The 27,400-nt window shown below is 39.7% G+C and overlaps 1 protein-coding gene across 7 annotated transcripts in view; it reads left to right on the forward strand.

Annotated features, from left to right (window-relative positions):
* The window catches only part of CTBP2 (C-terminal binding protein 2), a 224,740-nt gene that overhangs the window by 142,553 nt on the left and 54,787 nt on the right, over positions 1-27,400 (forward strand). For 5 of the 7 annotated variants that reach the window (XR_004646395.1, XR_004646396.1, XR_004646397.1 and 2 more), the window contains exon 1: positions 404-2,171. The exons of the other annotated variants lie outside the window; for them this stretch is intronic. Coding sequence is in view for 2 of the 5 variants with exons in the window: in XM_034775255.1 (XP_034631146.1) it covers positions 416-2,171 (1,756 nt within the window). In the remaining 3 variants the exon portion in view is untranslated. Of the gene's footprint in view, positions 1-403; positions 2,172-27,400 lie in introns of those variants that run through there. 7 annotated transcript variants of the gene reach the window in all.

Consider the following 27,400-nt stretch of genomic DNA (forward strand, 5'->3'; position numbering starts at 1 on the left):
TAAAGTGATGTCACATGGAACAAAGGCTTTAGGGGTTTTATTTAGCTCATAATCCTCACACACTGCTAGACCAGTTGTCCATGTGAGCAAACTGTCCCAAGCAGGAAGGGATAAACCATCTGGATTAAATGCAGCAACCCTTGTCTGTGACTGAACTATACAGAAAAGACCTTTCATTCTTCGGTTTTGGAGTGATACTGAGTTACAGTGGGTGTTGTGTGTTTTGTCTACTAAAGTTTCGAAGAATTAATAATTCAGGCAATACTTTGAAATATAAAACCACCACTTGGTTGTTTCTGAAGTCCCAGAAGAGCTCAGATACAGCTCGATCTGTTTTTGACGTGTGTAATAGAAGATTTAAAAAGAGAGGTTCCTTCTCTTCTTTATCTCAACAGAAGTCAGTTGTTTCATTCCAATGCCAATTCCAAGTAAGCATACAAATATCGGCCGTTCTCAGAGCTGGGATGCTGCAGGATGGTATGAAGGCAACTGGGAGAATGAAAATGCATTTGAATATCAGAGACCAACAGGGAGGAGAAATTCGCTGACTTACGGTGGAGAAGGAGGTTGGTATGAGCAGCCAAACCATAGACCGCATGATATCATCTTGCAAGGAGGTGCTGAATTGAAGCAAGAGCCATACCCATATCAGGATCCAGTTTTTAACCAGGGTCCCTTACGGAAGGGTTCTGTTCCTGACTTCACTTACTACAACAGACAGGCTGCAATGTCTGGACGAAGCTCCTTGCCATCTCAGGATTATTACAGTGACCCATCTTTAGCCGCTAGATCACCTAAAGATCCGCGCTACTATAGAGACCACATGATTAATAGATCATTACCGAATTATGGGATTCCCAGTAGCAGATTGGCTTGGGATCAGGTACAAGGACGGTCACCTGCCCAACACGAAGCCAGCCGTATGTATAGGGATCCCATGAGTAAAATGATCCAAGAGGGGCAGAGAATGCGAAACAGAGATCCTTCTCCTGCAAGGTATGGTGTTGAACAGCCCACCCCTAGATATGGAACAGAACCATCATCATTTCCCAACAGGCAGGTCTATAGTGATACAGCAGAGAGACCTATAGAGTCTGCAGCTGCTAGACAAACTACTCCAACGTGCTTGGTAGTCGATCCAAATTCTGCTACTGTTCCTGATGGGAGCATAGGTCCATCTGCCGTTGCTGTAAATCGTGGTTATGGACCCATCAGGGAAAATGTCAATGCAAAGATTCCTTATGATAGTTATGAATCTGCCATGACTCCTTCCCATTCTCAGATGCCCTCAGCTTTCCCAGGACAAGACATTAAAAGAAACTTTGATCCGGAGTTCCTAGCACTTCTGCGTTCAGAAGGCGTGTCCGAAAGCACATTCAATGCTTTGCTGCAGCAAGGGTTTGATTCTCCGAGCCTGCTCGCGATGATGGAAGAGAATGATATAAAATCTGTAGCTCCAAATCTTGGACAGGCCAGGGTGCTTTCCCGTATTGCCCATAACTACAAAACAGAAATGCAGCTACAAAGGCATGATAGGAAGAACAGCACACTCCGTCCCAGGACCCGATCTAACAGCTTTAGTCATCGAAGTGAACTGCTGCAGAATGAATATGGCATGCACCCTGCCACGGGTCCTGGTGTAGACGGCACAACTATGCAGCAACCACCTCCTCCTTCTCTACAGCCAGTATCACCAAGAGTAGGAGAAATAAATCGTCGCCCATCCAGTGCCCCCACACAGCACCTTCTGGAAACTGCAACTTATTCTGCATCTGGGGCAACTCATCAAGGTGCTCATTTTCTAGCTAATTCTGGATACAACACTCCTTTACCATGCAACATGCACACTCGTCCAGTGTCTGCCTATTCCACTCCAACTGGATTACCAGGGACTACAGTGCAGACTAACCCACATGCAAGTCCCAAAACAGCATATCCAACCACTTACACAGTGCCCATGGAGCTGCTGAAGAGGGACCGAAATACGTCAATGTCCCCAATGCATAGCCCACACAACAGCCCTCAGCTTCTCCGAAAGCAAGGAGCCCAAATGGATTCCACCCTGGCTCTTGCTGGCCCAAGTTTTCACATGCAACATTCTCCTTATCAGAAACTCACCAGACGCACTGGACCACCAGTTATTGTCTCAACCATGGCGTCACCTGAACCAAGTAATTTTCTAAAAGTGTATTCATTAGTAGTGTGCTCTAGGAGAGTTATGTCTGTGTGTGTTTATCGTAAGATAAATTTGGGTCTAATCCAGTTAGATTTAGGGCTAAAATATTAGATACATCCCTATGCACAAAAAAGTGGGGCAAATAGATTTACCCCGGGGCCACAAGTTATTGAGCGTTTCCAGTGCTGCCTTTCACAGTGCGATTAAATTCAGAGTATTTTATTTGATTAGCTAACTTCAGATAAAGTGACTGGTATATCAGATAATTGTTCTACTATGAATCTTGCTGTTCCTGTTGTTTGTACGGAACAGAAGATTAGATACTGCATTTTCTGAGCAATTAGGCTACAGGGTTAGTTGTAGATTTACTTCTTACAGTTGTTATCGGGCACAAATATGTTTCTCAGAGGAAATGGTTAGCATTGTTTTGCCTAAATTTATCAGATAGCTAATGGTGTTAGTTCCAGAATTGACTTACCTTTGGCAGTTACCATAGTCTTTTTTAATTAATTTACTGTTTTATCAGGCACCTAAAATAAAACTCTTGATTTCCTATTAGGAGTACTTATAAGTGTGGCAATGTAACTATTAAGGAACTAGGTCGACACTTAATGTTAAAGTCAATGATTAACCGCTAGAATGATAAAAAGGAGCGGTTGCCCCTTTTTTCCTCCTCTTTTTGTCTTCAGAAATGTTCAAATCCCTTCCTTGTTTAGGGCTAAATGGTTCAAACAGACTTAGTGCTTCAATTTGGAAAATATAAATTGATACTTACTAGTCAAAGACAATAAAAAGTACCATAGGAAATGCATTTTGCAGTAAGAGGAAATTTAGAAGATCCCATTCATTTGTTACTTTGACTTTTCTGATAAATGTTAAAACCCCTTTCAAATTTTTTTTTTTTTTTTTTGTGCACACTGATAGTGACTGTATGGGAGGGAATTATTTCTCTGCACAGCACAGCTGAACCACCATACAAACACATTGTGAACAATGTACTGTACCAGCGCACGCATAAAATGCCTTAATAAAAGTATACCATTTATAGGCATGGAAACTGTGCCAAGCTAGTGATGACATTCCATGGGAATCTAAATAAAGAACTATTTTGCAAGTGGAAATGATAAAGTTGTCAAAATTCAGACCTCCCGCCCCCTTTCCTGCAATCACAGATTTAAAAAGTTGATTCTTCCTCTTTTGTGACTATTGTATTTAATTTGTGTAATTTATAAATACAGATCATATTTAAATATTCATCAACATGATGTGTATTGACATGATTCAGGCACAAAGGAAGGACATCCAGACAGGCTTTTTGAATAAACCATTTCCAAAAGCCTGAAAAATGAAACTGACATAATACTGAGAACACAAATGTTAATTTAATTGCAGTGCATCTGATCCAGCTGATTACTTTGGTAACATTGGAGTGAAAGTACGTATTAATACTGCTGCAAGGGACTGCCGGGGTGTATATGTTTTGAATGATTTTTCCCCATAGGATAAATTTAACATTCCTTCCATTATTCCTCATATTTAAATTGTGAATTATGCTCTTTAAAAGTCTATACTATTCTCTTCCTTTAAAAAAAAAATCCATGTATGACAAGAAGAAACCAACAATGTTTCTGAGATCCTGAGCCCTCTTCTTCACAAGTCAAACATTCTTTCTCTACAACCAACTCATTTGCATGAGGATGACATTTGTTGCTCCAGTAATTTCATCAGATAATGGCCAGCTTGCAAAGCGGATCTGAAAACATATTCCTTAATTATGTGTTGCTAAGCAACGAGAGGGTTTGGTCATAATCACAGAAAGATTATCTTCTCATTGAAGTGGCTGAAAGGTTTAGCTGAAGGAGGACCTGTAAAATTGTCTTCATTTATTTATTTTGCATTTTATTTTATTTTTTTTTCAAAATAGAACAGGAGAGGGCTTCCCCCCCCCCTTAAAATGTAATTTTAAACTAGAAGTCAAGGTAAGATGTGTGGTGTGACAGTTTCAAGGTGTCTTAACTGTGTTGCGGAATTAGACTTTGAGAAACACCATTTCTATGCAGCATTTGGTGTTTACTACAATCAGAGTTGAAGGTGAACTTCCAAAATAGTCCTATGAGCATATTTCCCAGCATTTTCATGATTGAGGAGGAGCCTGGATACCTGTTTTGTAATTTTTGTATTAAATTTCTGAAGCTTTACGTAATTGATTTATGAATATCTTGTATTTTTGTAGTTGGAACAGACAGTTCAAAACAAGTGAGTCTAGCTGCCCTGCCCAAATGAGTATTTCCAGTGATGGGGACTGGGAGAAAAAGTGAGGAACCAAAGGCCCATCTCAAATATGCAATTGGAAAATCATTCAAACTCTTGGTTATATGTACAGGACTGGAAGGAAGTAATCAAAGAAGATGTCATGTATTGTCCATACCTGATGAAGCTGGAATGAAGGATAAGGCTCCCATATAGTGGTATAGGAAGCTATCATAGTGGATTGCAGATACCAGAGAGGATAGAGGTTTCATGAGAAGAAAGAAACTTGATTTTCCAAAAGGGCATAAGAGACAAACTAGGGCACAGAATGCCTCAGAATGCCTTAAATGAGAGGCCTTCCTGGAGTGTGGAAAGCCAGACAGGGTGACCGTAGTTACCTTGGGCAAATAGTTCTCTGTAGAGTTAGAGATTCGTCTTTGCTAACCAATATTCTCTTTAACATCTTAGAGCCCAGCTCTGCTTATATTCTGCCTAACACGTATTTGTGATTTTCTCTTTATTTTCTACTCTATGACAAATAAACTGTGCTTTTATTAACAATTGCCGGAATTGCGGGTTAAGGCTGTTAAGCTGAGGGGTAATCCAGAGGGAAGGAAGCAGAATTCTGACCTTAAGGGAGGCAGGGTCAAAAGTGGGGTTCAGCATCTGGGTAAAGTCAAGTTAAGAGAATTGCAGTTCTGTTCCTTAAATTATGCCATGATGAAACTGACATAGAGCATTATGGGCACTGAGAGATTTTACAGGTGGTAGTCCTGATTTCATACATACTGAATTTTGTTGGGCTGTCAAGCGATTAAAAAAATTAATCGTGCTGTTAAACAATAATAGAATACTATTTATTTAAATATTTTTGATGTTTTCTACATTTTCATATATATTGAGTTCAATTACAACACAGAATACAAAGTGTACAGTGCTCACTTTATATTTATTTTTATTACAAATATTTGCAATGTAAAAAGCAAAATAAATGGTATTTTTCAGTTCACCTAATACAAGTACTGTAATGCAATCTCTTTATTGTGAAAGTGCAATTTACAAATGTAGAATTATGTACCAAAAAAACCTTGCATTAAAAAATAAACCAGTGTAAAACTTTAGAGCCTACAAGTCCAATCAGTCCTATTTCTTGTTCAGCTAATTGCTCAGACAAACAAGTTTGTTAACATTTGCAGATGATAATGCTGCCTGCTTCTTGTTTACAATGTCACCTGAAAGAAAGAACAGGTGTTTGCATGGCACTGTTGTAGCCGGCGTTGCAAAATATTTACATGCCAGATGCACTAAAGATTCATGTGTCCTTGGATGCTTCAACCACCATTCTGTCTGACATGCGTCCATGCAGATGGCTGGTTCTGCTCAATAACAATCAAAAGCAGTGCAGACTGACACAGGTTCATTTTCATCATCTGAGTCAGACTCCACCAGCCGAAGGTTGATTTTCTTTTTTTGGTGGTTTGGGTTCTGTAGTTTCTGCATCAGAGTGTTGCTCTTTTAAGACTGCTGAAAGCATGTTCCACACCTCGTCCCTCTCAGATTTTGGAAGGCACCTCAGATTCTTAAACCTTGGGTCAAGTGCTGTAGCTATCTTTAGAAATTTCACTTTGGTATCTTCTTTGCATTTTGTCAAATTGCAGTGAAAGTGTTCTTAAAACGAACAACATGTGCTGGGTCATCATCTGAGACTGCTATAACATGAAATATATGGCAGAATGTGAGTAAAACAGAGCAGAAGACACACAATTCTCCCCCAAGGAGTTCAGTCACAAATTTAATTAATGTATTATTTTTTTAATGAGTGTCATCACCATGGAAGCATGTCCTCTGGAACGATGGCTGAAGCATGAAGAGGCATATGAATCTTTAGTACATCGGTCACATAAATACCTTGTGATACCAGCTACATCAGTGCCACATGAAAGCCTGTTCTCACTGTCAGGTGAAAATGTAATTAAGAAGTAGACAGCATTATCTCCCCTAAATTTAAACAAACTTGTTTCTCTTAGCATTTGGCTGAACAAGAAGTAGGACTGAGTGGACTTGTAGGCTCTAAAGTTTTACATTGTTTTGTTTTTGAGTGCAGTTATGTATCCAAAAAACTACATTTGTAAGTTGCACTTTCATGATAAAGAGATTGCACTACAGTACTTGTATGAGATGAATTGAAAAATACTATCTTTGTTTATCATTTTTACAGTGCAAATATTTGTAATTAAAAATAATAAAAAGTTAGCACTGTACACTTTGTATTCTGTGTTGTAATTGAAACTGATATATTTGAAAATGTAGAAAACATCCAAAAATATTTAATAAACTTCAATTGGTATTCTATTGTTTAACACTGAGATTAAAACTGTAATTAATAGCTATTAATTTTTTAATTGCAATTATTTTTTTGTTAATCGCGTGAGTTAATTGCGAATAATCGACAGCCCTAGTATATTGTAAATGTTTAAAAATTGATTTGTTCTTCACCGTGTATATAGTACAATATAGCTGACTAGTTTAGAAATAGTGTCCAGGTTTTGTTCAGTAAAATTTCTGTACGGACATTTAGCATGTAATCACAATGTGCATATGCAAGGCAGCTAGATTAACAATACACCCTGTAACAGCTCCAAAGGAAGCCTCTGTGTACCAATAAATCTTTTTTAATTTTCACATTGGCCTGACAGACCATAACAAGTCCTTTGGTGCCATTATGAACTATACTGTTAATCCAGGTGAGATACATACTCGCTATCTCCAAGTGCCGGAAAATTAGTAATTCAGATTTCACTGACAAAACAGAGTATAGGGGTATGTAGACAAAATAATTTTATCCAAATTGGGAGTCCCCCCTCCCCCCCATGCTGAAATGCGATCCACATTGTGAACAAATAGTTTGCAAAATTTTGATTTATAAATGCTTTACAACTGTAGATGCACAAAAAACTGTCTAGGACCATTGAATTGTTTATTTGACCTTACAATTTCAAATTGGACAAGCAAATGTAAAAACAAACTAACTAACAAAAAAAAAAAAACCCCACCACAGATAATGCCTCAGTAAGCCTTGGAAGGATGAAGGAAGTAGTAGGCATGTGTGTTTCTCATTGGATATTTGCTATTTTCTGACAGTCACAGCGTTTATCTATAAAACATTAATCTGCAATATGGCATGGATAGATGGCTGAAATGATGGTAGTTTCTACAATGGAATTTGAAAAGAATTTAAAAGGCAAACCTGGGGCCCAATCCAATGTTATTTATACTGCCCAAACTCTCTTTACCCCCAATCAGGCCAACACTTATGCATATGTGTAATTTTACTTGTGTGAGTCATCCCATTGGTGTCAATGGGACTATTCACGTAAGAAGGGTTATTCCCATGGGAAATGACTGAAGACTGGCACCATAGTATTTAGTGAGAGTTTTGGGTGTGTGAGGAATGCAGTCTGGGGCCTGTAAGATATGTTCGGGAAAGTTACCTTGATAACATTATTGACTGCTTTGGTCAATATACAGTGTTGCTTCATTGATTAAATAGAATGCCCCTTCAAAACATTTTTTTAAAAGGGTGAAATACACTTTATACAATGGTTTTATCAAAAGCAATAGAGAGGCCCAAATTCATCTCTACTGTAACTGCACTAATATCAATGGAGTTGCAGCAGGGATGAATTTGGCCCTGTTAGAGGAAAATGTGTTGTCAGACGCATAAGTGTTGTCAGCCTCAATTTACACCTCACTTTTACCCCATATACAGGGTTATATCATTGTTAGGACTTCCATATCCAGTACATTCTCCAACTCTATTAGCTGAAATGTTTTTAAAATATTTTTTTCATGTAGTAGTTTCCATAGTTACAGAATAAGCAAGCCTGTTTCTTTATATATGTTCAAGGTTTCTGATCATTACTGTATTAAACATTTTTTAAATGCATCTTCTCCGCTTCGCATAGCATGAAACTACAGACCAGCTTAATGAAAATGCTGTACTGCTGAACTGAGTTATCATTTTTAAACAGAGAGAGTCAAAGTCGGTATCAAGTTGTATCGTTAAAAAGTAGAAGGCCACAATCATTAAGTTGTTTATTTGCCATAAATGTTGCAGCAGCCATAGGACATATATCATTAAGCAATATACATAACAATTGGCAGACTAGCTTTAGTCTTTGTCACCTTAAAAGCACCCTGACATTAACAGCATTCTGTTGGTTTTCTGTAAAGAAGGCTAATTTATCATCTCTTCTGTCTGCTGTGTGCTAGGGTTTGTTAGGAAGAAATGGGATCTGCTCAGTTTTTATCCCATGCATTCTGTGTCCTAAGCAAAGTTTGTTTTAACTCTTTTGTATAGTAAGGGCAATATTGCTAAAACACATTCTGCAGTGATGGGCGCAGAGTGGACTATAGAAGAGTCCTCAAAAGCTGATTTGGCCAGAGAGTCAATGGAGGCGGCAGAGCAGTGCACGTTCCCCTGTGTGCTGACTCAGCTTTGTTTACTGGAGTGTGAGGGATCATGGCTTCAGACTTACCCACCCCTCCCTGCCCTGTTTGGGGAGTCCAGTATGCTTGCCAGTACTGGACTTTTCTGGGACTCTCATTCAGTGGTTGAACTTACTTGGTTTGGTGCAGATGGAGTGGATTAACCAGGTGTGCTGGAACAATTTTTATAGTGGGGGTGCTGAGAGCCATTGAACCAAATGGTAAACCCTGTATATCGGGGATTGGCAACCTTTGGCATGCGGCTCACCAGGGTAAGCCCTCTGGTGGGCCGGGACAGTTTGTTTACCTGCCACGTCCGCAGGTTCGGCCGATCATGGCTCCCACTGGCCGCGGTCCCCCATTCCAGGCCAATGGGGGCTGCAGGAAGTGGTGCGGGCCAAGGGATGTGCTGGGAGCCGCGATTGGCCGAATCTGCGGACACAGCAGGTAAACAGCCTGGCCAGCCAGGGTGTTTACCCTGGCGGGCCACATGCCAAAGGTTGCTGATCCCTGCTGTATATAATGGAAACCACTTAAAGCCAGGGAATGCTCCAGCATCCCTACTTCCGGAACCTATGGGATTAACAATTCAGAAGGATCAGTGACCCTCCTGTACCAGATGCATAGGTTGTTGGAGCCAATGATCTGCTTAAACGCTTATCATGTGGCATGCCATAATGGCCTTCCATCCTAGCTTGTGTCTGACCAACACAAGGGGCTCTTTATAGGGCACATAGGCACCCCTGTGAGATCACTCTGTTCTAATTTCCCAGTCTCACCCATGCAGGTATGAAATAGTGTGGAGGGCCTTGTGTACTGGAGTAAATTTCATCCTCTGAATGAAAGGACTGGGAATATTGACCTAGCTCCTGAGGCTGTATGCTAGAGTGGAGTGCTGTTATGACATGCCATGGGATTGATGTTTAAGCAGATCATTGGCACCAACACTCCATGTATCTGGTGCAGAGTAGGGGGAATGGCTCACTGGCTGTTCTGTGTTGTTGCAGTCCACTCCATCTACAGCGCCAAGTAACTGGATCTCAACCACAGAATGTGGGGTAGAGAAAGGAGTGAGGAAGGCTCCCTCCCACCTATTGCACATCCATGCAGGGACAGCAAAATCCTGACCTTAATTATTTGGGGGAGGGGAGGAAGAGAATGAGAATAAAAGTTTAACACAGTGCTCCCAAAATTCTTGAAGTAGCTCCCAAATGCATGATCGTGTTACAGAGCAATGTTGACTAGGTCGGCTAATAAAGGGGGAAGCAGCAGGCAATATTTGTAGGAGAGAAATCAGTAGAATTTACCCAAGCAACTATAGAGGACATAGAAACTTGGGGAACTTTTAACATATATACAAAGGTCAAGACAATTGATTGCTTGCTCTTTTTAAAAAATGAGGTGAAAATGGGGAGGAGGATTATCATAAAACCGTAAATTAACGTTATCAACTTAGCCATGTGGAGGGAACCGTTACTAGCACTCACAAGAGAAAGGAGAGGAGATGATCTCAGCAGTATTTGTTTGGATCAGTGTTTGTGGAGATGCTCAGTTGTTGTCAATAGAAAGTTAGCAGATCAGCTGAAAAGTGAATTTGCCTCAGACCGACTTTGCAAGTAAATAAACTGAAGATGTGGTAAACTTTAATCAAAAAGAAGTCCCAGTAGGATACCTAGTGAAGGTGGAGGAGGTATGTGCCCAAAAGTTGAGGCACTAACAACTTCTGAAAATCATGGGACATCTATATACGTACATTCCATATGTATACCTGATATTTACATGACAAGCTGCAGAACTGGGATAATGTGCAGAGCATTGTGATAAACTGTAGAATCATGATGAATAAAATATCATGCATCTTTCTGACCTCCTCACTTTCCCTCTTCCCACTAATCCATCTCTCCTGGGATTTATTCTAACATTGCAAATTGCTGAGCAGCTTTAGACAGCCACCTACTTGATACTTTCCTGGATGTATAGATTGTCAGCCCTTTCTTTAGTGGTCCAGACTCTTACTGAAATCCCTGACTGTTCTGATCTGCAGGGATGGTTTCCTCAAAGAAAACGAGGACTAGAAGTGTCATCAACAATCATTTGTCTTGTGTTCTTCCTGTGCTAGGATACTTTGATTATTGTACAGTCTTAAATTAATATTAGAAAAAGTCCATTAGTTCACGCAAGTGTATGCATTTCATCTTCTGTGTGAAAGTAATTATATAAAGGGGCATATCTATGTAAACAACAGATAGTGTCACAATATCCAGATATCCTATTGTGACACTTGAATAACTGGGAAAGTTTAGACAAAGTATTAGTTATCCCACCTGGTCAAGAATAGTGACTCGTAAAAACGGTCATCTTTCTCACTCCCTGAAATCTTCTCATTCTCTAATGGATCAGAATGGGGAAGGTGGAGTCTTATTTTATGGGCTGAAACCTTTGGTTTAAGGCTCTTGAACATACATATTTTGTTTGTTTTTTGATCGTGGGTTTGATCCTGCTTGTACTGCAGTCAGTAGAAGGATTGAATCCAGAATCATTAGCAATATCACTGCATGTTTGTACTGCTAATCAGTATTTAGCAACGTATAACACCACCTCTTGTGTGTTATACTGGTACAGCAAATGAAGATGTTTTCTGTTCTTTGTCAAGTATCAGAGGGGTAGCCGCATCCGACGAAGGGGGTATTCACCCACGAAAGCTCATGCTCCAATATGTCTGTTAGTCTATAAGGTGCCACAGGACTCTTTTCTGTTCTTTGTGTTCATCCCCAAAATATGCATCACTGAGCAGTGATTCACACTGGTCAGAGGGCAATCATATGTGTACTCATCACACTGTCATTTGATTGGCAGACCATAAATTGATGGAATAACAAACACATATCCTTGAGTCTCAGCTATTCTGTGCCCATACTGCTATTTCAAACAACCTTGTGAGATTGGTCAACAAAGTGATACCTCTAATTTTTGTAGAAGCACCACTATGTGCCATGGGCAAACAGTTTGGAACCAGGTAGACTCTGAGTGAAATCCTGTCTCTATTGAAATCAATGGGCGTTTTGCCATTGACTTTGGTGGAGCCAGGATTCCACTCTGACTTTTGCAAAAGTTATCAGCCCCATATTGAATTTCTGATAATTTGATCTACAAAATCAATGGTTCTTTATGCAAAAGAAGCTGTAAATTTCAATCATTAAATGTTCATGCATTATTAAAAATAATAGGTTATATTTTTCAAATAGATAATGAGTAAGTTTTTCCTGTTTTCCCATTTTTAATGAGTACCATAAGTGTTTGCTATTTACTTGCTTTTAAATTGCACCAAACACTCCTAGAAATAGTTCCCAAATTTCTAAGTGTATTTCAGTATTTCATGAAGCAATAGGTTTTTTTCCTGCATGTTTATGAATTAGACTATTATCACTAGAACTACTTATTAACATTTCTAAAGTAGACACTTAAAGAGGAATGCACTTATTAATGGAAAGTTGTGTAATTTAGAATTTCTGAAACAAATGTATAATGAATAATGGGGAGCTTACACATGAAATGAATAACGGAAACAGTATTCACGTTTAAATATTGCTTGTTAACTCAGTTAAAGGAGCTTATTTGCAAACTCTATTTATGCTCTTTATGGATCTGAATCTAAATCCTGTTATGCCCTAAGCGACATCTGACAGCATGTGAAGGATTCAGATGGGCCTGACTGTCAGACTCCTATTAGCCCCAGTGGCCATTGGATCAGATTCTGGGGAGTTAATGAGAGGAAAGTGGTGACGTTGCCATAAATGGCAATGTGGAACAAAACCCTGTTTTTTGTTTTAAACTCTCACAGAATCTCATGGTGCTTTGGTACTAGTGTCCCAATCTGTGCTCTTCCTGGGGTGAGGAATAGGACTTGAGGCAGGCGTAATCACACTCATTCAGTAAATAAATCAATGTTTTTGTGCCTCTGAAGCAAATCAATTTCTAATGCTATTGACATATGTGGCCCTGATCCTGCAAATACTTTAGTACATGCATAACTTTACTCCCCACGAGTAGTCCTATTGACTTCAATGGGACTACACAAAAGAATAAAGTTACACGTGATTAAATCATTGTGGCATTTGGCCCTTGCTCCTACTAGGAATTTGGAGTATACCATAAAGGGATATTGTTCCTTTAATTCACATTTGGAAGAAAATGTCTTACTCTTGATACTGCTGTTTAGTTGAATGTTGTAAATTATTAAATCTCAGAGCGCTTTCAAAGATCTAATTAATTTTTCTACATTTATGCTGGTTGTTTACTTTTCAGTCAGCTTGGACATTGAAAATAGACTGGTCAGATTGATTTTTGTTTGTATTGCCAGCTATTTGTCCTGTGCTAGCATTATGCTGTTATGTTTGCGTGTCCTTATATACCTAGATAGATATAAAAGTGGGTGTGTGTTTCTATTTAAATTTAAAACAAAACCATGGCAACATTTCTATCCCCATTAGCTTAATTCTCCCAACCCTTATTTGTTTATTTTACCCAATTTAAAACTCAAAGGTGTTACTTTAACTTCTGCTTAGGATCTGAGGAGCAGCCTTCACCAAAACTTGTTCTAAATTAAAACTTTGCCAGCTCCTTGAAGTGTTCTGTATTTCTTACAAGATGTTTTTTCTTAAGAAGAGATTCATAGATATAAAACTGCGGTAAAGTCTTTAGGGGACTGTGTGTAAAAATAATTCTGATAAACTGTTGTCTTGGATTTTAATCATTATAAACTATTGAGTTTTACACACACTCTTTGTTAGTTTCAGTTGAGTCATAGGTCTATAAGGAATAGAAATTGTGATTTTAAAATTAATTTAAACACCATAGAGGCAACATATGTGGATACATAGAACAATATGAAAAATGGTTCAGTAGTGTAAAATTCCAAGCTATAAACACAGTTATTCGTGAGAGGGAAAGTAACACTCAGGGTTATAAACATAAACACCATTAAAAATAAAATGTATCTTTATAAAGGTTTTACAGTTACAACCAGAGAAGTGTGTAATGTAAACATAGGACAGATACATGAGACAGCATATCCTGTTTCTGTGAGTTTGTGCAGAATAAATAAGGAATTCTGAGTCTCTATTGCTAGTAGAGAATAAGAAATTCAATATAGGTATTGACTCGCTAGATTCTGAAATGAGATCTTTTGGATCTCAGTAGATGTTTCCTTTTAGTATATTGCTTTAGTTAAAAGCCTTCTCCTAGGAGATGGAGGAGGGAAGCACCATTTTGTGGTGCTTGTCCCAGGCAATCATCAAGATAGACAACTGGCATAGCCCAAGTAGAAGGTGGAAAGGGGAAGGGGGACAGTGAGTTGTTTGGTTTCTTGTGGCAATGTTCGGGAGTGGGAGCAATGATGTTCTAGGAGAGCTGCTGTGTCCTCTGATGAGAAGAGAAAATCAGACAGAGCTCTGAACACTGCTGTTTGGAAAGATATTGAAGAGTCTCGGGAAGGTACCACTCCTTCGTGTGATGTGTCTTTTTGCTTGGTTAGTTGGTTGCCAGGTCAAGGCAGTGAAAAGAGGTGGGATCAGGAAAGTGGGAGGCCACATTTTCACAGCAGAAAGAAAGCAAGAAAGTCAGCAGCAAGATAAATGGCAAATTGAGCTCCCAGAAGAGATGGGGAAGTAACACTAGCATGCCCGGGGCTCTGTGTTGGTGTGGTTGTTCCCGAGCACAGATTCATGTGGCTTGACTCAGCTAACAGTATGAGAATCAGAGAAGTGTAGGACTGGGACCTCAGCAGGTCATCTAGTCCAATCCACTGCACTCAAGGCAGGACTACATAATATCTAGACCATTCCTGACAGGTGTTAGTCTAACCTTAAAAACCTCCAGTGGTGTAGATTCCGCAACCTCCCTAGGCTTTTTGTTCCAGTGCTTAACTACCCTGAGAGGAAGTTTTACCTAATGTCCAACCTACACCCCCCCTTGCTGCAATTTAAACCTGTTGCTTCTTGTTTTATCCTAAGAAGTTAAGAAGAACAATTTTTCATCCTCCTCCTTGTATACTTGAAAACTGATATCATGTCTCCTCTCAGTTTTCTCTTCTCCAGACTAAACAAAACCAATTTTTTCAATCTTTCGTTATAGGTCACGGTTTCTAGACCTTTAATCATTTTTGTTGCTCTCCTTTGGACTTTTTCCAATTTGTCCACATCTTTCCTGAAATGTAGCACCCAGAACTGGACACAATACTCCAGTTGAGGCCCTATAAGCATGGAGTAGATTGGAAGTATTACTTCTTGTGTCTTTCTTACAGTACTCCTGCTAATACATCCTAGAATGATGTTTGCTTTTCTTGGAACACTGATTCATATTTAGCTTGTGATCCACTATAACTCTCAGATCCCCTTCCGCTCCTAGGCAATCATTTCCCATTTTGTATGTATGCAGTTGATTGTTCCTACTGAAGTGTCATCCTTTTCATTTTCCTTATTGAATTTCATCCGATTTTCTTCAGACTATTTCTCCAGTTTGTCCAGATCATTTTGAATTTTAATCTTATCCTCCAAAGCACTTGCAACCCCTCCCAGCTGGGTATCATCCACAGACTTTATAATTGTACTCTCTGTGGCATTACGTAAATAATTTATTAAGATATTAAATGGAACCGGACCCAGGACCGATCCCTGCAGGACCCTAGTTGATATGCCCTTCCAGCTTGACTATAAACCACTGATAACTACTCTCTGGGAACGGTTTTCCAACCAGTTATGCACCTACTGTGACAGACCCAGACCAGTGGGGTACAGGAGTCTGGTAGAGGGCAAATATACGGGTCACTGGATGAGTAGTTTTCTGTTCCCTGAGTGACCAGAGAAGGGGCTGCATTAGAATTAATCAGGAACCTGCTAGAACCAGTTAAGGCAGGCAGGCTAATTAGGACACCTGGAGCCAATTAAGAAGAAGCTGCTAGAATCAATTAAGGCAGACCTGGGTTTTAAAAGGAGCTCACTTCAGTTTGTGGTGTGAGGGTGAGGAGCTGGGAGCAAGAGGCGCAAGGAGCTGAGAGTGAGAGGGTGTGCTGCTGGAGGACTGAGGAGCACAAGCGTTATCAGACACCAGGAGGAAGGTCCTGTGGTGAGAATAAGGAAGGAGTTTGGAGGAGGCCATGGGGAAGTAGCCCAGGGAGTTGTAGCTGTCATGCAGCTGTTACAGGAGCCACTATAGACAGCTGCAGTCCACAGGGCCCTGGGCTGGAACCCGGAGTAGAGCGCGGGCCCGGGTTCCCCCAAACCTCCCAATATGGGTTCTTCCAGAGGGGAAGGTCTCTGAGCTGGTCCCCAACCCACATGGCAAATCTCTGAGGCAAGAAAATCCGCCAATAAGCGCAGGACCCACCAAGATAGAGGAGGAACTCAGTCACACTACCTTATAGTAGCTCCATCTAGGCTGTATTTTCCTTGTTCATTTATGAGAAAGTCATGCAAGACAGTATCAGAACCCTTACTAAAGTCAAGATATACCACGTCTACAACTTCCCCCCATCCACGAGGCTTGATACCCTGTCAAAGAAAGCTGTTAGGTTAATTTGACATGATTTGTTCTTGACAAATTCATGCTGTCCATTACTTATCACCTTCTCATCCGCTAGGTGTTTGCAAATTGATGACTTGATTATTTGAGCCATTATCTTTCCAGGTATTGAAGATAAGATGACTGGTCAGTAAGTCCCTAGGTTGTCCTTATTCCCCTTTTTATAGATTGGCACTATGTTTACCCTCTTCCAGTCCTCTGGAATCTTTCCCATCTTCCTTGAGTTTTTGAAGATAAGCACTAATGGCTCAAATATCTCCTCAGTCCTTGAGTATTCTAGGATGTCACAATGCATTGAAGAAAATGCGAAGGAGATCTTCTGCCATTCTGTCAGTGAACAAGCAAGTTGCCCTTCAACCTGGAAAGAAGATGCATAAGATGTCAGTAGGGGAAGGATGCTGGTTTAACCCCTTCTGGCCATCTGCTCTTGTTCCCCCACAGAATGCAGAAATCTGGGAGAAGCAGCACCTGGGCATGGGAAGATAAGCAATTTGTAATGGAATTGCTGTCTCATTTTCAATGGTCTTAGGTTCTGACTCAGGTTGCCTGCACCAGATGTCAAGAATCCAGACTTCATCTCAATGTTCCATCATATAATGGGCATTTTCCATGTGATAGGCTTATTTGCTGGGATCTTTATGATTTCATTTTATTCATGTCTTGGAAGTTAGAAAACATGCACATTAATATCCCTTTTGTCTCTTTGTTTGTTTGTTTAATCAGTTTACAAGGCACCTAGACAAAGTACCTAAGCACTGAACAAAAACCACAGCATGAGATGCTAAAACATCTGAAAGGAAAGCCACACAGCCCAGATATATAACTAGGCATCAAACACATCTGAACGAGGACAATTCCCAGTACCTACCGCTTCCAACCAAAGAGTTTAATTTCATATTAGTATTAAGAATGGGGGCAAAGCAGACATCACTGCAAAAAAAAAGAGGGACACCAAAATTGTTCACAAGAGATGAACCTATTAGATATAAATTGGAATTTCAGTGTATATCTATATATATATATATATTCTAAAGGCAGCTAACTGGGGCAGACCTCATCTGGGCGAGTGTTCCATTCCTGTGAACTTGAGTGTTGCCAACTCTTGCAATATTCAATGCTTTTCTTACAGCCTTTGTGGTGGCAGAGAAAAACCTTGAAAATGTGACCCAAGTAGTACCTAAAGACTAAAAAAACAGAATGGAAATAAACAGCATCAAAGATCTCATGATTTTGAAGCCAATCTCCAGATTTTTGGTTGGGCTGGCTCATGATTATTGAACATTTGAGGTTGGCAATACTGGAACTCAAAATTAGGAAAATCAGTGCCATGGTCAGGATTTCTCACTATGTATTTTAAAACTAAATGTCATAAACTGAAGCTGTGGCCTTTGCTTTTCAAGTAACTAAGGTGACTTCTTGATGTGTGTCTATTTTGAGGACATTTTTGTAATATTTCACAGCTTTGCTGACACTGGTTCAGTACCACTGAGGTTAGCAATGTTGAGAGCTCGATTATAGATGTCCCTTTGGCTGCTCATGCAGGGTGCATTGATTAAATCTAAGTGATTTAAATCACAGATTTTAATCATGATTTAAATTAGCAAGCAGGTGACATTGAATAATCAATTTTAATCTTGTTTTGCATTTGTATTTTTTAGTTATTTTACTAAAGAAAAGTTCATTCTCAACGGTTGATATAACCATTGAAACATGCTGATTTGCAATTAAATATAGCCTTTACACTAAATTTGATATATTCTTGCTAATCAAGAGGGTACAAAGTTTATTTAGGCAGTTAGATAGCTCAACATACATTTATTCTGATTCTTAATTTTTTCATTTTTTCATGTTAGAAAATGGTGAATGACATTTTTATTTATAAATGATTTTTTTATTTATAAATTTCTTACTTTTGATTTGCGTCAAGCAACATTTGGATAGAAATTGGTGTTCAATTAAAAATGCAGAAAAGCTGCATTTTAAAATTGTTAATTTTTTAATAGTTCAATAAAACTTAAATGTGCTGGGTACATAAGAAAAAACGAAGTTTATCAACATGTGTTTTGCATTTGACGTTAACTAAAAGAAGTATTAGCTGTAGTTGAATTGATTCTAGTCACTGTGGGTCAGTTTTTCAAGGATAGTTAAGTACAGATAGGTTCAAGTCCTCAAGGAACAGATTCATGGTCAGGTACAGTAAGAGCAGGTGTGTTGACAGAAGAATGTTTTCATCAACCTAGCTACCGTTATTCAGGGAGATGGTGTTCCTACACCAACAGAAAAACGCCTTCCGTTAGTACAGTATCGGATGCATCTGCACTACAGGGTTATGGCAGCATAGCTACAGGGATGTAGTGTGGACATACCCTCGGAAACTTCTTTACCGGGTTGTTTTTCCTGATTCTTTAACCTAAAGAAAGATTCAATATCATGGTATTCCTCCTCAGTTAAGAAGTGTTGTCTGACATGATGGTGGCCAGTGTGGAGACAGTGCTCAGAGCAATGCTGCCTCTTCACTCCCTGCAGTGTTTACACACTAGTCATTGGAATTTCCATAAGCTGAGTCATCTGCTGATCCTTTCTCAATCACTGCAGAAGGTTTATTTACTGCTTACCCTCCCCTTCGATGGAGGATGTCTGCTACTGATTGCTGCTTTCTGTCAGTACTGGATTGATAGATCAGCAGGAACCCGTGAGGAGAAAGATATCATTAGTTTCCTTTTATCTTCTCTCCATGGGTACCCATTTCTCTGTCATGATCCACCCTGTGCTGGTCCAGAAAAAGGGCTGAATCTGAAATTTCTCATCCTAGTGAGAGTTCTTATTCCTGTTTTTTAGAGGGGATCTGACTGGAGAGAGGAAAATCATTAAAGCATTTCCACGTGATCACTTTGTTTTGTTTTAAACATCAGACTAACAAACAAAACCCTGCATGACTTTGTTGTTTCCTAAATTGTTCTCTAGTTCTTTTAGATTTCCTCAGCTGTGGCCAGATGCCTGGGCTCCACATGGAAGTGCAGTACTTGAAATATGCCAGCCTGGGAAGCTGGGAAGCAACTGGTGGGCAGGGGGAAGTCTTTGCCACTAAGCCTGGGGAAGAAGTCAGAAAAACTATCGCTGTTGCACTCATAGAGCATTGGGTTACACCGTTAAGCTCCAGTTCAGCTTAAGCATGTGCGTAAGTTTGAGTCCTATTGACTTCAGTAAGATTTCTCATGTGGTTAAAATTTGGCACGTCCTTAAGTACCTTGCTGAATCAGGAGTTCAGAGGATATAACTAGAGTCAAGAAAACAAACGTTACCTTTTATTGATTGCTAAGTTTAGTAACAAATCTTAATTTTATGTGATAAGGTCATTAAATAAGTTTTTTTTTATATTTCTGTGGATTCTTCTATCCAAGGATCTCTAAGCACTTTACTAAAATTAGTTAATTAAGCTTAGCAGCACAGCTGGGTCAGTGTGGTAGGTCACACACATCTCATTGGCAGAGCCAGAAATATCAGTTTTCAATCTCCTGCTCTAGCTACTGGACCACACACAACTTTTTCTGCTTAGTAATGTATTATTGAAGTGGTTTCTAAGGATCTGTGAAGCTAGTAAAATGGACAGTGCCCTGGTTTGGTATTGTCAGACAATGATCTTCTGTTTTGATAATTTTTCTCTTGCCCTGTGGCTTTATGTGCCATGATTTTTACTTGTCCTTTGCTTTAACTGTGTGTAATATTGTCGCCTTTCTGGCAAATGCTGCCAACTCCATAATTAAGTAAACCACTATGCAGCCATTGTGGCTGTTCATTTTAGTTCTTTATCCATTCCCCACTGGAGCTGTAGAACTCCCAAGTTCCCTGAAAGCTTTCTTCAAAATAATTTCTTCCAGCAGTCAAGGAAAAGGTCTGAGCTTATATGAGAAGCAGCTTTTTATTTTTTTATTTTTTTGCTTAGTGATGACTGTGTAAAGAGGCAGGCACACCATGCCAATCCCAGGGCACAGGTACAACACATTCACCCTTCATAAGTGCTTCAAGTCCGCCTGTTGCTATAACAAATGTTATTGGGGTTATTTTTCCATTGGATTTTTATATGAAAAAATAATAGCTTGGAGAAATAAATATCACTTTGTGCTGGGCTTTAGCGCTTTACTGCTTACTGGGCTTTGAGCCTGGAAGGATTTAAAAGTCATTGTGCTTTAAGGGAAAGTTGTAGGGAAAAACAGGAGGGAAAGGGCTGTTCCAGCCAGCTGTTGTGATTTGGGCAAACGCTTGTCCTAACCAATCTAAAGAGACTGAGACAGAGAGGCAGCCAGCACTGAACTGGCTACACCCAGGGGATTAGAACAAATTAGAAGCTCAGTTTGAAGGGGTTTATTATTTCCTTTATATTACAACATTAATAAATACAAATCTTTTGATATTAGTTGTTGTTAACCTCTCATGTCTCTTGTTAACTAACAGGCATTGTCCATTAGTTTAGACTGATTTCTTTAGTATATAAATAGGTTACATGATATGTTCTTGTGCATTTGCTAAAGTGTCAGAGTGTCTGGATTTGCAAGAAAAGAATCCGTGCGCTTTGTGGTATTGGTTTCCAAACTCTGCTTGTCACCCTTCAATATGATACCAGGATCCTGAAGACAATGCCACGGCTAATTCATCACAGTTGAATGTTTTTGGGCACTTTATAGTAACACACTTTCCCCTCTTGTGTCAGCCCTTACATATGCATCATATCAGGAATAATTACTGTTGCCAATCATTATGGGAAACACATGCTAATCAAGATTGGATGCTCACCAAATAGTAACTTTGTGTGCCTGCAAATCTGCATTTATATTCCAGTTAATTTCAGTACCTTCTGCTTTTAAAGTAAAGGCTAAAAAACTATATGTAGATATACAGAACTTTGTGACATTAGCAGTTTACAATTGCATGATGATAAAAGCATATTGCTACAATATTATCATAGGTCCTTTTTATTAAACTGGGTTATGTGAGAGTATGAACTCAGATCTACGAAGATCTATCACAGAACCACCAAGACTCCAGAATTTTGATGGAAACTCAAGCAATTACTTAGATTGTAAACTGTTTGGGGCAGTGACAATCCTGTTTGTACAGCACCTAGCACAATGGGGTTCTACTCCATGACTAGGGTGATACCCCAATATAAATAAACAACAATAATAATAATTTGGTGTTTATTTCTAGCTCTTCCAGCATAAACCTTTGAATCTTAAGCATTTGACTACCTTTGTGGCTCTTCAAGTCAGCCATCTCTGTGAGGGGCAATGATCTTTCCACTGCATCACCATGTTTGTCAGGGGCACTTGTTTCTCCTGGATGAGTTGGGGGGAAGGGTTGTCCGGAATCAGGGCCTTTATCAGAGCTAGCCTCCAGCCTCATCAGTACATCTGGCCTGCAGGAGGCTGCCTGATTAGCCAGCAGCTCACTGGCTGGTCAATCCTCATGTGACTTCTTCTGTGTTATCTTGTTTCTGCTGCTCCTGACTTGCACCTGGTCTTGCTTCTGTCATTCCCCTGTCTTGAACTCCTCCTTGCCTGCTACTCTACTTGCTCCAGTTCCTGACCTCCGGTTTGAACCTTGGGTTTGGCTGCTGACTACCAAGTCCTGCTTGACTCTGGGCTCTGGTATTTAGCTCCTGACCTCCAGCTTGACACTTGGCTTCAGCTTCCGTCGGCTGATTCCAACTCTGACCCTAGTCCTTGGTTTCTGACGCACGCGCCAACTGGTAGGCCTGACACTTGCTTTGAGCACTAAGCTAGACAGCCCTCATCCTGATCGTCTGACAGGGGGTCCTGAAATGGACCGGGAAGTTGAGCAGTGTCTAGAGTGAGGAGCTCAGTAGTACCCTGGCTCTACTACAGCTCTTCAAGCCCCATGACCCTACTTCAGTGATTCCTCTGCTTCCTGGCTCCTCATTTGTCTACCTTAGTATGGGGTGTATGCAGACCAAGAGATAGGGGGCTCAGGCAGTGAGTACTTTGAAATCTGGCTGCAATCATTTCACATCTTGTGTACTGGTTGAGCACTGCTAGGTGACCATAGTAGACTAGAAAATTTGACCCATCATGCATATAAAGAAAAGTAATGGTTTGAGATATGCCGTATAAAATAAGTTTGCTGAGCATCTGAGTCAAATACAAAAAAATTCTTTCTTTAGCAGTGATGTTGTCACTGACTGTGCTTGTCCTCAGACCAAAACTATTTTGTGTGGAATGTTTGTGCCTTACTTTCTAGAAAGCCTGATGTCAAGAATGAAGAATTCATTATTTTCAGTAGCCAGAGATGGTTTGAGTTATTCCCACACTGAACCAATTGATTGCCAGAATTTTTAATGTGACTCACAAGAAAGAAGCAACTGAATTTTTGTTCTTGTGCCTTGCAAGGGGCAGAAAGCCCTGGGACTGGCTAAAGTTGGAAATACTTGAGTCTAATCATATACCAGGAAAGAATACTGTTGAAAGTTCTGTGTATAATGTTGGCATGAAGCATGCTTCTTTATTGGATGTCCATGTCATATACCCCACAATAGTTGCAAGGCTACCACAGAATACAGTAGCAGAACTGTGTTTGATATGGAAGATGGTGCTATAGAGTTGTGCACCTGGCTCAACTAGAGCTCACAGAGGAATGGAATTCTTCAGTAATTATGCATCTTTTGTGATTCATAATACTACGTAAATAAATTAATGAAGCTACAAGCAATCAGTGGTAGTGGCTAAATGGACCAAGCCATTAACAGGGCACTCCTCTCAAGGTCTCCTTTCTTTCAGGTGATGACAAAATAGATTGTTTCAAGTGCCTCAGGAAATCATTCCAAAACCTATGATGAGATCCATCTACTGTTCTTCAGGCAGTCTTTCCATTGGCACAACTTCTAATAAGTTCCTACATGGGAATGATCCTCCCCTTTTCCTTCTGAATGAAGAGATGAGTGTCAGTGAAACAAATGTCAGAATTGGTCAAAGATGATACCACTGTGTCACTTGCAGAGAGAGAATATCAGGTCGATGATGATGACCTATTTATTGAGATAATATCTAGAGAGAGGTTCAGGAAAGCTCTTGGTGAAAGTGGCATTGCTGAAGGAGAGAGCCAGGGATTGTTGGAAGCAACCAGGGTGCTATTATGGGGTGGCAGCCTCTGTGTTCTTGTCACACCCTTTTAAAAAAAAAAACTGGCTGTGCACATATTTAAGATATTTTAATTATGTTTGTTTTCTCTTTTGTTCCAAAATATAGTTACTAACTAGAATGGCAGTAGTGTAAATGAAATGTAGACTAATAAATTGAATTCTCTGCAATTTATTGTGTGTGTGTGGGTATCTTTTGGATGAAACCTAAAAAAAACAGAGGTGGTGTGGAAGTAAAAGATCATAGTGCACTTTGCCTCAGAGTAAGGGTTTTCCCTTGATTCCTTGGTCAAGACGTTCTCTTCCTTCTCCTCTGTGCAGGGTAATATGTGCCTCTTGATTATCTATGGTTAGCTCAGAGTTGGTTGTGCTTCAGCCATGCAGTTGGTTTACAAAGCACTTTGGGATCCTTTGGAACACAAACTCTTACATAGATATAAATGATATTATCATCCCTTCTCATTATTATATGAACCTTTCTCAGCCCATTAAATTTGTTTGACTAGACACAGCATATATATTTAATAATCTTCATATTATAGATGGATATATAAATACATGGATATAGGGCCATTCATCAGAGCATTTTTATCAACTGCTAGTATAAGGCTGTATAGAAATTAGTTTATATCAACTTTCATAAACTTCTGTAGAGGCTGTTTTTTTCTTTTCAAAGTTAAGGCTGGATAGTCCATCATTCTCATCTCCTGTTCCTCTAGTGGATTTGTGTCACAACCTTAAAATTACTGAAACCTTGGGGGGTTTTGTGTGTTAATTGAGAATTACCGTAGGGTATATGACTGAAGTTCTTAGGGTGATAGGTGATGGATTTTATTGAAGCAATAAAATATAGAAAACCATTAAGGGGAAATGGCTTACTACAGCGGTGTAGCTCAATGTGATTTATCGTTTTATAACCTCAGGCAGATTTAAAATATTTTCACCAGCTTCGGTATATGTTGTTAGATAAATTTATAGTCTGCTCTTACCTACAGCAGAATTGACTTTCTTTTCAGTAATAGTGAAATACAGCAGTGGTGTAAAAATAAAGATATTTTCTGCTCATAATATTTTAACTTCATTTAAAGAGTAGCCAGTTTTTGGGGTTTACTCTTCACATATTGCACAGGGAACTTTCACAGGTGATTCCTGTTAATAGTCATGGGAGTTACACATGTAAATAGCCAGTGCAGACATGGGAGAATAGGACCCCTTAAATGTGATGTTTATTGGATAAACTTTCAGGGCTGCATATATGGTAAATAGGGGTCCACACATTGGTGCTTAACCTTGATATTTCATTCTTCCCTACGAAATTCCCACTTAAATTGTTAGGAGTTCCCTGCATGTAGAAAGAGCGATATATTAAAGATCTGACAGGAGCTGAGAGCAGAATCCTGACATGGCTGAAAGCAGTAGAGATGCCACTTTGCGATGTCCTCGAATCGTTACTCTGTGCCGCTCCATCTAAACTCATATTTGTAAAATGCCACGGTGGGATGATGATTCTATCACAGTGCTGCTGTGTCAAGGCACAGGAAATGTATATGGGAGTCTCTTGATGGGAGGTGAGCACCTAACTCCTTTGGGCCCCTTTGTAAATCTTAGCCTAAAGTGTCCTGCAATTTAGGCTGGCAGGCTACAGGACAGACCAGGGAATGTCAAGTTTCCTTCAATCATTTTGAGCCAGGTGGCAACCATAAATCATGTTCTTCCAGATGAAAAGAGTTCTGTAAATAATAAGGGACTGGTTTCCGTACGTTATAGAAGCTACTGTTATTAATAGTAATATAATGGTAATAATGTCTGTGTTCTGGTTATAACCTGTGGCCCTGCTACTGCAGTCAGGTCTGCACAGATGGACCCTTGTGTCTGCATGTTGACTTCAGTCAGATTCCATGTAGACACAAGAATCGGCCTACATGGATTGCATTATAGGATTGAGGCTTGTAAGTGCAACAAATGAATTTTTCCCCAAATGGATCTGATTGTAGGATCAGGGCCTCTATATTCAAAATGTCTGTTTCTCTATGTCTATTAAAATACTTTCAGAGTTCACAAATATTGCAATCAGAATAGTCTCTGCCTGGGAGATGTCCATTTATTACAGACTATGATATCCATGTCCACATCAGTGTTCCCGCCGCCCTTCATTGAGTTAATCCTGTGCAGTGTGGTGATACGGTTCTATTTAAAACTAAAACCTAATTTCTTTGTGAGATGGCACATTAAGACAACATTTTCAGGGCTATTTTTAAATGAGAGAGGGAGCTAAATACAAGTGCAGGCTGTGCTGTGGTCTGTCACAATTACAGTTTTTTTTCTCGGGAAGCACAGGGACTGCTCCTTCTATCAGCCGATAAGGGTGAGGGAAGAACTGCTGGCCAAGGCTCTGAAATACATTCTCCTGCACCCCTCCCTCCCCCCTCCGCACTGGCCTGTGGAATGAACCAACCTTGCTGGAGGGAGCAGGCTGCACTGCTTATGGGATGGTACACACATACTAGGCTACATGGGGCGGGATTGTGCCCTCCCACAGCTCCCTGTGCAGCCGTGCATTTCCGTACCACTTCCTGTTTGGGCCAGTGGTCAAATACTATAATCTGGCCCTTGGTGATCATCAAGAGAACCATTAATTAAATAGCGATAGCACAAAATAACTAATAGTTCTTGTAGCTGAAAAATAAAAATCTGCTGGTGTGTCGTATGGATTAATAAAGATGAAAAGCACTATATAAATGCATCATCAGCATGATCATAGTTATTATCCCTGGGGTGTCACTGGCTCATGCCGAGTAGAAAGTCACTAGTATTGGGTAGGGGCTTTTACTTGCTGTGTTAATGTCCTTTTATTTTTTTTAAAGCCATAACATAAAGTATATATTTTCTTAGCTCGGACGCATAGTGATATGGTAGATACCCTCATGTATTGCTGTGATTTAAACAGATCTCTTTGTAAAGATTATGCATTAATTGCCATTTGTTTTTGCAATATTATTTTAAGCACAGATAATGTTTTAAAGATACACCCCTGCTCCCCTGGTACCTATGTAAATTTTTAGTAATTGTTTGGTATCAGATGTGGTGATTGCCACAAATCAGAATGTGTGTGTGCTTATGACCTTTGTTTTAATCCATTAGGCACTCCTAATAATGTAGAGCTCAAACTTGTAAGGTGCTGAGTGCCGCCTGAGGGGTGTTACATGACTAGCGTGATAGAAGATGTGGGCACTCCGTACCTTGCTGGAGGGGCTCAACATCTGGCCACGTTAGCCTGTTAGAGACAGAGAGTGGGATTTTCTAAATGGATTTTCAATGGAGCAGTTTACGGCCATTGCAGAACGCTTTAGAAAATTTCACACTGAAGATTCTATAGCAGTGGCTCTCAAACTTTTTTACTGGTGACCCCTTTCACATAGCAAGCCTCTGAGTGTGACCCCCCTTATAAATTAAAAACAGTTTTATATATTTAACACCATTATAAATTATAAACCGACCCCCAGTTTGAGAATTCCTGTTCTATAGCAACTGCCTTAATTTCTGCTGAAGCCAAGATAAATGAGACATTACTCGATATTTCATTTTATTTAGGGATGAGGCACTATATTATGGAGCCAAACTTAGTAACTCCATAATTTAAGGGGCATTTTTGATCTTACACCCTGCTTTAACTTCCGGCCTGAAAGTTTAAATGTTTAGTTTTAAATCATGAAAGAATTTGAGGTTCATTGTACAAGACATTGTAGTTATGGGTCAGA

The sequence above is a fragment of the Trachemys scripta genome, chromosome 7 (genome assembly GCF_013100865.1).
Source record: "Trachemys scripta elegans isolate TJP31775 chromosome 7, CAS_Tse_1.0, whole genome shotgun sequence".
Taxonomy (NCBI): Eukaryota; Metazoa; Chordata; order Testudines; family Emydidae; genus Trachemys; species Trachemys scripta.